Genomic DNA, 12,762 nt, shown 5'->3' with positions numbered 1-12,762 from the left:
ATTTTTCTATGGATTCTCTCCATGTGGTATCTTTCCTAAGGTGTAGTGCCCAAAATTGCATCCAGTAGGTTAATCAAGGCTTTTTCAGTGCCAAACAGAGCAGTATTTATTCCTTTGATGGAAAACATGCCCAGAATGGAAGATGCCCTTATTTAATATGCAACCGAATTGCATATTAGCCATCTACTCTGATTGACCTGGGGTCAGACCAGAAGAACCTTTAGGCAGGGCTGAGCATTTGATAGAACAACTCACTTGGTCATGTACCTGCTAGAGATGGAAACACGGAAGACTCCCAAGCAAAAGAATCCTTATCTGCCTGACTCAGCAGTGGCCGCCTGCACACGCTGTCTGCTGGCAGCACTCGTTGAGGGAAAGGTGTGTCTGGAAATAAAACATGAGAAAATGGGCCAGGGCCGGTGGGTGCTGTGCAGGGTGGGGCATTTAATAAATTAAAGGGGCCTGTTGGCAACGCAGCGTGAATTCAGGGGGTAGGGTGGTGTTCGGCCGAATGTTGGACTGAATTATCTTGGAGATCTTTTCCATTCCTTAACGATTCTATGATCCTAAGGGGGCATTTAGTAAGTGAAGGGAACTGGAAAGAGCTAGTGGGCATACTTCCACTGTTTTATCTCTTGGAGGTAATACAGACCATGATGGAAAGGGGTGTTTTGCTAATCGCTTACTTTTTGGGGAGAAAAATAAGTAAAGTGCTTCGGGTGAGCTGATTTGAAAATTTGTGGATGCAGGCGCACGAAGAAAGCGGAAAAGCCGTTCTCCAGCTATCGGAGGTGACATCCCGCTCCGGGACGCCTTTAAAAGGCTCCCTAGAACTTCCCCGCTAGCGCAGGCCGGTGCCTGTCCGAGCAAACCGGGGCGAGAACTCAGCTGACCCCTCCCGAGCCGCGGAGCTGCCGCGCGGGAACCGGCACCTCCGGGCAGCTCCGCGGCGGCAGCAGCGGCAGCGATCGCGCCCACCGGGCGGGCCAGAGCCTTCCGAGGGCTGCGGAGCGGCGCTCGCCGCATGCCCCCCGCGCCGAGGGGAGCCCGGCGGGGTCGGTGTGGGTGCGGGTGCCGGGGCGGGCCCGGGGCGGGCCCGGGGCGGTGCCCGGGGCGGGCCGGACACTCCGTGCGGGAGCAGCTGTCACTGTCAGCGAGCCGGCGAACCGGGATCCCGGCCGCGCGCAGGGGGAATCCCCCAGCCTCGCCCCCGCAGCCAATCGCCGCGCCGAATGCAAATCGCGGCCGCGCCCGGGCCAATGGGAAGGCGGAGGAGCGGGGAGGCGCCCCCCCCCCGTTGGACGGCGCGGAGGTCGGCGGGGGCCAATGAGGCGGTGAGGCGGGCGGGGCGCGCCCCGGGGGCGGGGACATGCAAATTTGGTTTGAAAAGAGGGCGGGAAATCCGAGTTTCGCGGGAGGCCCTTGGCGCGTAACCCGTCTCCTTTCCCTTCATTCATTGTCAGCAGCCGCCGCTTCCTGGAGCCATTTTCCAGCCGGCCCCACACAGCGGGAGCGGCCCCGCTCCATCCGCCGCATCTGCCCGCCCCGCCGCCTCCGTCCCCCCCCGGCGCCCCGCATCCTGCAGCCGGGGCCCCCCCGGCACCCGCAGCCCCCAGTATTTTGCGCGGGGCCTCGGCATCGAGGAGGAAAGGAGCTGGGAAGGCCTGGGGGGGAGGAGGGACGGGGGGGAGGAGGAGACGCGGCTGCGGGGACAGACCCGGAGGGAAGGATGAGAAGGGGACTCCAGCCTTCGGCCCCGGCAGCAGCGCCGCCGCCCGCACCGTCCACGGACTCCAGAGCAGCCCCCGCCGGCTTCCCGGCCCGCTTTGCCGCCGGCACCTTCATCCAGATCCGCAGCACCGGCGCCGTGGCGGGGGCGCCCTGTGTTGTCTCCTCCTCCTCCGCCGCCGCCGCTTCCCAGGCTCCCGGTGCCTTTGCCCCGGCGGCGGATGGGGGCCAGCCCGCTGGCAGCTCGCTGTACTGCACCCCCCACGGACCCGCCGGCAGGACGGCGCTGCTGCAGCCCGCTCTCGCCGGAGGCGGAGGCCGCCCCCCGGTAATTTTGTGTTTTCCCCCCGTCCCCGAGGGGAGGGTGAAGGGGACGGGGGGGGATCCCGCCGCCGGCCGGACCCGGGGGGCGGGCGGGGTGCGGGGGGAGGGCAGGAAAGGCGGAGGCAGCGCTTTGTTGCAATAAACTTTCCTGCCTCCTTCCCAACCCCCGCTGCCGGGTCTTATTGAAAAGGAGAAGGGGGAGAAAAAGGAAAAAAAAAGGGCGGGGGGGAAAATAATAATCCCCCGCCATGTCCCGCCGCACGGGTGCAAAGAGCGAGCAGCCGGCGGCGGGGAAGGGCCCCGGGGCGGGGGGCCGGGCCGGGCCGTGCCCCGCCGGTGTCTCCGCTTCACCCCCGGAGCCGCCGGTGACGTCTGGCACACGTGCGCGGAGGCCGCGGCTGTGACTGGGAGCCGGGGCGGGCGGGGAGGGGGACGCCGCTTCCTCCTCCTCCTCCTCCTCCTCCCTCCCTCTGGCCTGGGACAGCCCGACCGCCGGCCGGCTGCCCCCGGCCCCCGCCGCTCTCCGAAATGCCCCTGCAGCAGGTCAGTGACTCGTGGGGCGGCGGCGAGCACCAAGCCTCCTCTCCCCCCGCTTTACAATTCATACCCCCTGCTTAAAATTTACGCCCCCCCCACCTTCAAAAAAAAAAAAAAATTCCGCCTCCCCCACTCGTGGGGTTTTCTTTGTCCTCGCCGATTTCGGGTGCGCGCTTGGCCCTCGCGGGCTCCGCTGAGTTGGAGAGCGGGGGAGGGCGCGGGGCATCCCCGCCGCCGGGGCTGGGGGGGAGGGGCTCACCTGCCCCCCCGGGCTCCGCGACCCCCGCCCCGCGGCGTGGGATTGCTCAACTCCTTCCCACCTCACGCCCCGGTGCGCCCCTGCCAGGGCAAAAGGGGGTTTAGCACTCCTTTCCCCCGCCCCCTTTTCCCTGCATCTGGTCGGTGATGGTCCAGGTATGGGATGGTGCTGTAATTCTGAAATACTTCTGGAAGAGCTTTGGGGGCAGCCGGGAGGCCCGTGAGGATGTCATGAGCTGCCTCGTGTGTGGGTTTCTGCAGGTGTTGGTTGCCGATCTGGTGGTGGAAGTTTCAAGGCTCATCAAATCCCATCCAAAGCTTTTTCAAAAATTAATTTTTTTTTTTACATTTAAAAATAGGCATCTTTGCTGTAAAAGAGAATAGATTTTTTTTTTTTATGCTCTTGGTCTTTATCATATCCTAATAGCACTCAGTGTCAAGCAGGCTACTTCAGGCCACTTTGTAAATATTTGACTGTCCTATGTGAAGGTTGATTCCTAGAAGGTGGTGGTAAGTGAATATAAAGAGGAGCATATGTTACATGATGATTCTGGGAAAAAAATTATACAGGCTTTTTTAGCTTTGTGGGAGGGATGTTGATGTCATAGGAAGTCCTAAAATTTCTCATTAATGGGTCCTGTATGTATGATTTGAGTGCATTTTTTTTTTCTTTTTGGATGGTGCTCGCCTCTGGGAGGAACTCCTGGCCTTACAAACTTGGGAAGGCTTGTTTTTACCTTAAAGGTTTGGAATTGGGGAAAGTGATTTTGGCCTCTGCCTGCAGAGAAGTCCCCACACAAGTGACGAGTTTGTTGTATACCCTCAGCCCCCATATCAACTTTGGGGAGGGATGTGGGATGGCAGAGGAAGAGAGTGGTCAGGCCAGCAGTATCTACAGCTGCTGGCCGGCACCCTCCCAGGGTGATAAACTATCCATGGCACACACCAGGAAAGGGGCTGTGCATCCTGAGAGCCGTGCTCATGCATGTGCCCTTCTTGGAGCTGTGCTGGTTTGCCGCAGACCCATCTTTTGGGAAGTCAGGCTGAGGAACCCTAGTGCTCTGCCTTGACTTTCTGCACCCCAAACTGCTTGGCAGGGACACTATCCTGTCTTTTCTGGTCTGTGGCTTCCAAGTAGCTTTCCTCAAAAGTCATGGAGGATTTTCTGGGACTGGGAGGTGAGGGTGTTCTGCCCTTTTTTCCTAGCAGAGTATTTTTGACAAACTAGTGTTAGGGACTGGTGAAAGGAATGAGAAAATGCTGGGTAGCTGAGGCAGTGAGCTTAGGCAAGTAGCACCAATATAAATTAGCTCTTGATTATTGAGTTGCAAGTAGTGGATGGAGTCCAAGACCCTCAGCTGAAAACAAGGCCCTGCTATGCAAAAGACTGTAGAGGTAAGTCTAAAATTTGGCCAGCACACCTGCACTGGTTGGGATTATGAAAATACTCTTGCCTTGCAGATGTAACTGCACTGGCAACCCACCCATCACTTCCAAATATAAACTATGGTATGACTGAAAAAGAGTCAGTGCAGCAGTATAGTTTAGGCTGTGCAGGGAGGTGTTCAGCTACACAAGCAAATGGAAAAGGTTCTTTGGCCCAAATAAGCTGCTTCCCCTTGGGAATTTGGTAGTTCTTTTATCTGTGCTTGTGCATGTGTAACACTGCTGGAAAAGCCTTGAAAAATGGCCTAGTCCGTAACAACAGGCCTCTCCAGCCCCACACTGAGGAGCATTTGCACACTCTTCCATGTCCCAAGCAAGCGTCTCCATAGTGTCCAAAGCCATTTCCTTGCTCTGTGGCAGCTCCTGTGCCTGAGGGTTGCTAACTGGGCCCTCGTGCCCTGGAGAGCCCTGGCTCTGGGAGGCTGTGACCCAGCCTGCCTGCCCTTTTAGCTTGAGGGGCTTTTGCAGGATTCCTGGGGAGTTAATAGAAAGTGTTACCAGGTGGATCTGAACCCCTGCTATGGCTTAAACACCAGCAGTAATGAGGAATTTAACCCTTGCAAAACAGCCATCAGCTTGCTCCCCTCGGGAGAGCCTGAGCCTCTGGAGACAGGGTCAGTGCTGTGGCAAGGGGCCAGTGGTCCTGCATCCTCCCATGTTCTCCTGCACCCTGCTGGGGCCTGGTGCCTTTTCCCTTCTGGAATCTCTGGCTTCCCAGGATGGAAAATTAACCCTGACCTAAATAAATAAAGGTTTTCTGCTGGGCAAGCAGGTTGAACCAGCTAATGGCAGGTCTGGGAAGTGCCAGGGACCATCAAGAGAAAGTAGTGGCCAGGGATATGGCATAAGAGTTGTGACACCATGCTGTTTTAGTGTCAGTGAGTTTGTGAATTGACTTGGATCCTCATGAGAATGCAGGAGAAATTAATGGATGAGGTACCCCAAAAGCATTCTCACTGGTGTTGCCTTCTCACTTGGTGTGAGAAAGTCACTACCATTTGCACTACCCTGTACTGAGAAATGGGCTTGCTCTAAAAGCAAGCTGCTCAAAATGTTTCTAATTCTAATAGTAGAGAATTTCTTACTGTCTTTGGGCTATAAAGATAAGCCTTTAAGAAGAGGGCCATTTTCTTAGCCATGAGAAAATGCTTAAATGGAGACACCACCCACATGTTAAGTCCTTTTTAAAAGGGGCTAAATCCTCTTAACAACAATATCTTTAGAGAACTCCTGTGGCCTTTAGATGACATGAGCTGTGGAGAGGCTAGTTCGGCATACTTCAGAAGGGGGCGGGAGGATTTACATTTCCAAGCTGAATACTTAGTACCTCTCTTATTTTTCTGCTGGTTTAGAAAGTACCTCTTCCTTCCTCCCTTCTTCTCAGCAAGATGCAGCTGGAAGGGGAGAAAAATGGGGTAACTCAGTCTTTCTCCTAGGTGTTATGTAAAGGAGCAAGCCAAATAAGACATAAATAGTGAACAAGGATTTAGGGTATGGGAGAAGAACATGTAAGTCACATAAAGAAGCAGGCAGTTTACCTAGTAGCTTTTCTTTATTTTGCAGCAGTTAAAAGGTTTGCATGTGAGGACACAGGTGTCTTCATATTCAGACCTGTTTTCTTTGCCTGATGTTTTGTGTTGGTAGAAATGAATGTTAGCATGAGTCTGGGACCTTTGCTTTTTGACTAGCATTTAAGGGATTTTCTTTGGTTCAGATCCCTCTCCTCCAGCAACACAGTGTTTCTGAGCCCCAGGAGGTACCACATGGTCCTTTGGGTGCAGCTGTCTGAGGCAGGTTCAAAGAAGTACAAATCATGATTGCCCTAACTACGCTGACAAACATCTTGTGAAAAGTGGGCATCCTACTAAAACCCTACAGGAAGAGGCTGTAGCTTGCTGATGGCTTTGCTATCCTCATGCAGAGTCCAGCTGTGCCGGTGTGGCTCCATCTGCACCAGAGCTTCTGAGTATGGTAGCCCCATGACGATGATAAGGGCTTTTGGCAGGGTTCCATGGGCAGCTGAGCTGCTCAAAGGCTTTACTGTTGCGGGAAGGAGTAGGCTTGCTTGTCCCTCACTGTCTCCTCTAGATCATCTCCTTTGCTCTGCCTATGGCCAGACAAGGTTCTTCCCCTCCTACTGGGCCTGGGGAGCATCTGGCTGTGCTGGCAGGTTGGTTTTTTTTTTTTTCTGTTTTAACAAGGTAGAAGAGCTGGGTCTGAGCACTAGGTCTGGTGGGCATCTTGGGCCCAAGATGGGATGAGTGAGAAGGAAGGAGACAGGAACTTGCCCGTGCAGTGGTACAGAGGTGTTAAATTGTCCCAGCAAGCCTCCATTTTATCATGTTGGTCTTATAGTTCTTTCTGTGAGTGTATTTTGCTTGCACCACCAGTCTGCGTACCAAAATCTGGGTAGGGGTCACTTTGTGTCCTGTTTATTCTTCTGTGAAGATGTTCCACCTGGTTGAGCAAATACAGGCATTTTGTTTCCCCTCATTTTATTCCAGGTGTGTTGGTGCTGTTCTGTTAATTTTTGCTGTGTGCTTATCTGTGAGTATGTGCAAGCATTTACAAGGAGAATAATCTTTGAATTCAGGAACAGCTGTATATTTTGCAAGATGAAGGGTTTCCCCACTACTTCTCTGACTATGACTGTGGCAAGTGTTTCAGGAAAGAGCACAGGGAAAGAGGCTTGCACAGGAAAGCCCTTCATGCTTCAAGAGAGCACCTTCTTGGTCAGGGGTTACAGTGGGTTTTATAGCTTCCAGTGGCTGGTGATTTTTGTGATCCCTGTTTGAATCTAGCTGTATTTCTGTTTCTGACCTTAGGTAGCAACTAGTTCTAGCCATGATTTAGCTATTTTGCATGAAAGGAACACACTGTTTTCTTTGTTTCTTGCATTGCTTTTTGGGTTTTTTTTCAGTTTGAACTTGCTGTCTATAGTGTTCTTGGGTGATCCTAGATATTGTGGTAGGGAAAAATGATTTTCTGATATGTTTTTCTGCACAGTTTATGATAAATTATCTTATGTCCTCAGATGTCTTCTTCATTCTGAAGAGTGTCAGACAATTCATTTCTCCTGAAATGAAAGCCATTAATGTGAAGCTAAAGGTGTCCTTTTGTGAAGGAACCACATGGGTGTGAAACCAAGTGTGTCTTCTGTAATTGTGAGTTTTTACTTGTGAAACTTATATGGACTGGCAGCTTTGAAGGATGTTCGGAACACGTGGTAAACTCACTTTGCAGAGACCCTTTCAGACCCAGCTAATTTCATGATGTCTTAACCTGGCCCTGGGGAGGGGAGTGGGAGGTGTGAGACAGAGGGGATGAGTAGGCATGGCTGCTGTGGGAATAGCTCATTATGAGATGCAAAAAGGAAAGTGAAGTAGCACCACTCCTCTTTGGAGCCCAGTCCTGTGCAGGCCAGTAGGCCTGATGTGGTTGTGGGAGGGAAATTCAGCCCATCCCTCCTGTTCAGAGCACCAAGAATGAGATTGGTGAAATGAAGATAGGAGCTTTTCTTGGTAGCTTCAAGTATGGTGTCTTTCAGGCCTCACTTCTGAAGGTGTCTGCTTGGCTGATGGCCGTGGCTCTGGTGGCAGGGCTGCTCCTGCTGGTGGTGTGCAGGGGTGGGAAGGTGGCTCAGGCTTCAGTCCTGGTTTGTGGGGGAACCGCCTGACAAGGATGAGTTGGAGACTCTGACTTCAGTTCCAGTGGGTTTCTTGCACCAGTGGTGGTAATGAAGATCCAGCCTGGCCCAGTGTGGGGCTTCAGCAGATGGAAAGCTCTTGGAGTAACTAAATCTCCAGGTTTTAGAGTCTCTGCAAATAATCCCATTTGCAGCTGGCAGCCCTGAGTGTGTATATATGGAGGTAACTCCATCCTTACAAATGACTGAGTTGGACTTCAGGCTTTTGTTTTGGCTGACAGAGTTAATCACTTCCTGCTTTACTTTTCAAGACCAGGGTTGTGCACAGAACAGTAATTCTGGGGAGAAGAAGCCCCCATCATGTTCCCTGGGAGAAGTGGTGGGCACTGGGAGGGAGGCTGCCCATGCCTCTGGGATGGGGCTGCTGCAGTGCTGGAGGTGCTGCTGGTGAGGTATTTGGATTCTGTTTCAATTTCAGTTCTGTTTGAAGATGGGCTTGGCAAAATTGCCCAATATATCACATCTTTAAAAAGGAACTATTTAACTTCTGTTTTCCTCAAGTAAGTTGGTCCAAAACCACACTTGGAAGTGCTATGCCTGGCATGGGTGTCTCTTGAAGTACTATGCTGTCTGCTTGGATCCTGCTGCTATTTACTGGATCTAGTGGCATTCATGGAGTTCTTAATGCCTTGTGAGCTCAACATAGCCTGTGGTAAATATTTGCATCTGCAAGACCTGTAAAGGGAGAAGGCGGGAGCTTGACTAGGTGTTGATTAAGCCAGAGCTTAATGAAAATGGCCTCTGCTGTGTGGTTAGAGAGTACTACTTCATGGCTTTTAGCATCCCTTTTATACATACATGAATGCATAGCAAATGTGCTGTTTGCAAACTGAGCTTGCCTAAGGTTAATGGTGTGTGTCATGAGTCTCCTGTCCCACTTTATGAACGTGGGCAGTTGTTGACCTGACCTGTGACAGTGTGAAAACTAACATGCTAACTCTGGCACTGCTGCACATGCATGCCCTGCAGCTCTCAGGTGTTTCGTGTCCAAGCTCTTTGGCCTAGGACTAAGCTAGGAAGGCAAAATGGAGCATTAAAGATCACCTTCTCAGAATCAGCTGGCATCTTTTCTGTGAGTGTGCTGAGTTATGTGGGCAAATACAGCTTTTCTTTATTCCTCTAAAAGTAAAACCAGTATTCCGTTTCATTGCTTTCTTTGAGTAGGAGACTTAATTTGATCACTTCCAGCTACTTTCAAGATTCTTCGAACTTGTATGTGGCTGCATTTAGGCCCAGAAGTGTCCACTCTGTAAGGCTGGTGGCATATTTAGGTGCCTCACTTCAAGGGTCTAGAAACTGATTTTTCAGAAGATGTGGGGTGTTTCCTGTGATGCATGCTTGCAGTATTGCACATGTTGAGTCCTTGGTATCTGGAGCTTTATATGGACAAATCACTGTTTAAAGCAGAGGCTGCTATTATTTTGGCTTTCATTTCTTTATTTTTACAATGAAATGGTACGATCCTGTCACATAGACCTTGTGAGCCACTAGGTGTTTTGCAAGAATCTGTGAAAACTTTTAGAAAACATGTAAAGAACTATTTTTGGTAAAAATAAGTTATATTGGGCATCTGGACAGCAAGAGATGTTTGCTTAGCCTTTATTGCTTCAGCTCCAGCATTCCTGCCCTGAGTTGTGGTATGTCTGCTGGTTATGTATGCATAGATTCTAAAAGTAATTTTCATTAATGAACTTCTTGAAAGACATTCTCGTCTTAACCATGCTATTCTGGTTTGGGTTTTTTTGCTTGTTGTACAGCTGTTGGTTCAAAGGTTGTTGCATATTGCATAACTTAGTGCCAGAAGAGGGGGGCGGGTGAAGGAACTCATTGGCAAACTTCCTTCCTTGTTAATTAAGGTGACATTAAAGGTCCCTGGTTTAGGACTCATTGGTGCACACCATGCACTGCAAGAGTCTAATTCTTATATGTCATGTCAGGCTCATTGGTCCACTCTACTAGTTCTCTCTGAATATAACTTTGTCTTAATTTTGGTTCTACCCGTTAGTTATAAAATCATACTAAAATTAGAGTGCAGTAACAGATACTTTTTTTTTTTTGCAAGCCACTGAATATGCACTGTAGGATTTTATATTTTTTACACATTTCAAAGTACAGATGTAATTTTAGAGTGAAATACTTCTCCATGGGGTGAGTGTGCTACACTGTCTAAAAACTTAGCTTTCAAGTTTGCCTTTAAAATGTTTTTCAGAAACAAATTGACATGTAGACTTGCTTGCTTTCCTCCTTCCTAGACCTTCAATTTAGGAGGTGTCATCTGGCAAATTTCAGGTCTGGAAGTAAAAACCTTATCTGTTGGCCCAGCAATTATATTGGTGCAGTCCACTGAGGTTGACAATAGGGTTCTGACTTTTTGGGTGCTACCTGAGTGTAAGCAGATAAGTATGTAAAAAGTACAAAATTATGCACAGAGAAGGTTTCATCTTGTACCATAGGTGGAATGGTGGTTTGTGTGTGCCAGGTTGTCTACCATGCTTAGGCTGGGTATTAGGAGAATGGCCTTCACCCAGAGGTTGGTTGGGCACTGGAACAGGCTCCCCAGGGCAGTGGTCCCAGCACCACGCCTGGCAGAGTCCAAGAAGCCTTTGGACAATGCCTTCAGGCACATAGTGTGATTATCAGTGCTGTCCTCTGCAGGGCCAGGAGTTGGACTCAGTGATCCTATGGGTCTGTTCCAACTTGGGTTACTCTATGATTATTAACGGGTAATGGTTTTAAACTAAAAGAATGTGGATTTAGACTAGATATAAGATGGTTTTTACAGCAGGGCGAATTAAACATTGGAACACATTGCTCAGACAGGTGATAGGTACCCATTCCTGGAAACGTTCAAGGCTAGGTTAGATGGGGCACTGAGCAACCTGATCCAGTTAGATGTCAGTGCTCATTGCAGGGGGGTTGGACTAGATGACCTCTAAAGATCTCTTTCAACCCAAGCTATTCCATGGTTCTATAGGAAAATGCATGCTCTAAGGAGCAGATCTGAAGGGTTTGCTGCATTCTCTAAGTGCTTCTGTAATGGAAACTGGGCTTTCTTTCACCTTCTGCTTGGGTGTTTTTTAACATCTGCTGTCTCTAAAGTCATTTTCCTACCAGGGACACTAGAAATGGAATTATATGGAATTATAATGTCTTGAGCAATGCTAGTAACCTAATAGTGCCTTCAGTACTTGTTTTCTTGAGCTGTTAATTCTGGAATTGAATGGCAATTACCATGTATATATGCTGGTGCTATTTTGCCTTGCCAGCGTTGTGTTTTTAGACAGCGTTGGTCCCACACATTGACAGTCAGTTTTTTGTCCCCATACAGTAAGCTAGTTCACACTTTGTCTAATGTCTTCGCATAACGGGAATTGGTGTTGGTTACAGCTCTCACAGAAGGCTTTTGTGTGGTGATATCTGAAAGCTGTCTTGTTGGAGCTTTTATCAAGGCTTTCGCAATGAGGCCATTATCTCCGCTCATGGAAAACATAGATATTCGCAGAAATTTTTATAGCAATGCTTGGTAAGTGTCATGCTGGGACAGAGTGACAAAGCTGGAGCGGGACAGAAATAATACCCGAGGTGGCAGCCATGCCGTGGCGGGGCGTTATCTGTCCTTGCAGACTTGGGGACAGGGTGGGAAGGGAACCCCACACGGGGTAGACGGAGGGTGGTGATCAGGGCTATCGCAGGCACGAATAATCCTGGCTGTCGGCTCAGCAGAATAAAGTTTCACTTTTCATGGTAAGAGTTTTATTGAGTGGCTTTAAGTAACCCAGCTCTGAATTGCTGTATAATGCTTCTGCACCTTTTCTGCACTGTATTTTTTGGGGGGGGTTGGTTTTTGGTTTTTTTTTTGCTTTCAGCTGCGTGGTATCTGTGACCAAAAAGTGTCTCTGGGGAGTTATGTAAAGCTGCAAGTCGGGTGAGAGGAAGCTGAAACTTCACAACCCGGCTGTAGTACCCCTAAGCACAAAATTCTTTCAGCCAGTAAAAAAGACAACTTACTACTTGAGGTGGGTGCAGGGAGGGCTTTAAAAATTATAATAGCATTTTCACTGGCTTCTTTGTCTCAACCGTGGGTATTTCACTGGGTTTATTCTTTCTTTCCCTCAGGAATTACGGGTTAGAAAAAGCTTCTTTTTTTTTTTTTTTTGTAAAATACAATGTCCTGAAAGCATAAGCAAGTTGCTCATTTTCTTTCTCTGATTCTTAATCATAAGAGCTGCCTTGATGATTTTTCCCACCTCAAATTAGCAGTTTATTTATAACATGCTAATGTTCTCTATGCCCGTTGGTATTACTGTTCTGTCGTGCTGAGCTGAGAATTGTTCTCTCGAAAACTGACACTGCAAAGATGACATAAAAGAACATGAGAAATTGCCTATGATAGAGAAACATTCAGGTGGCTTTTGGTATGACTTTGATTCACGCTTTCTATAAGATCATTTACATTTCCTTCCTGATTTCAATTGCTAGTCACATTCGTGTTGCTTGGTTTTATTTTTGCTTACCAAAAATAAAGAAAAATGCAGACCGTTGGCTTTTGGCATCCTCGTTACCCTCTCGTTTCTACTGGCAAAACTTCTCTGTGATCGTCTTCCATGCAGTGTCACCAGCTGCCTTCTTGGATTGCAGGCAGGGGAGTGAGGAACTTTAGGAGGTGTTTCCCCCTTCCTGCAGGGTGCCTGCGGAAAGCCTCTTCCAGATCTAGGGGTTAGCAGCATCCTTCCCATTGGTTCTCCACTTCAGCTGCTCTGCGG

The 12,762-nt window shown here is 49.6% G+C and overlaps 1 protein-coding gene across 3 annotated transcripts in view; it reads left to right on the top strand.

The window, feature by feature from the left end:
• The first annotated feature begins 1,460 nt into the window (after window positions 1–1,460).
• E2F3 (E2F transcription factor 3) overlaps window positions 1,461–12,762 on the top strand; it is a 42,064-nt gene continuing 30,762 nt past the window's right edge. For 2 of the 3 annotated variants that reach the window (XM_030943411.1, XM_030943410.1), the window contains exon 1: window positions 1,461–2,056. In XM_030943411.1, coding sequence (XP_030799271.1) covers window positions 1,730–2,056 — 327 coding nt within the window. In that variant the 5' untranslated portion in view covers window positions 1,461–1,729. Of the gene's footprint in view, window positions 2,057–2,481; window positions 2,596–12,762 lie in introns of those variants that run through there. The other variant, XM_030943413.1, reaches the window with a different exon arrangement.

The sequence above is a fragment of the Camarhynchus parvulus genome, chromosome 2 (genome assembly GCF_901933205.1).
Source record: "Camarhynchus parvulus chromosome 2, STF_HiC, whole genome shotgun sequence".
NCBI classification, from domain to species: Eukaryota; Metazoa; Chordata; class Aves; order Passeriformes; family Thraupidae; genus Camarhynchus; species Camarhynchus parvulus.
Note: the sequence above shows the minus strand (reverse complement) of the source record. Positions and strands in the feature narration are given on the sequence as shown.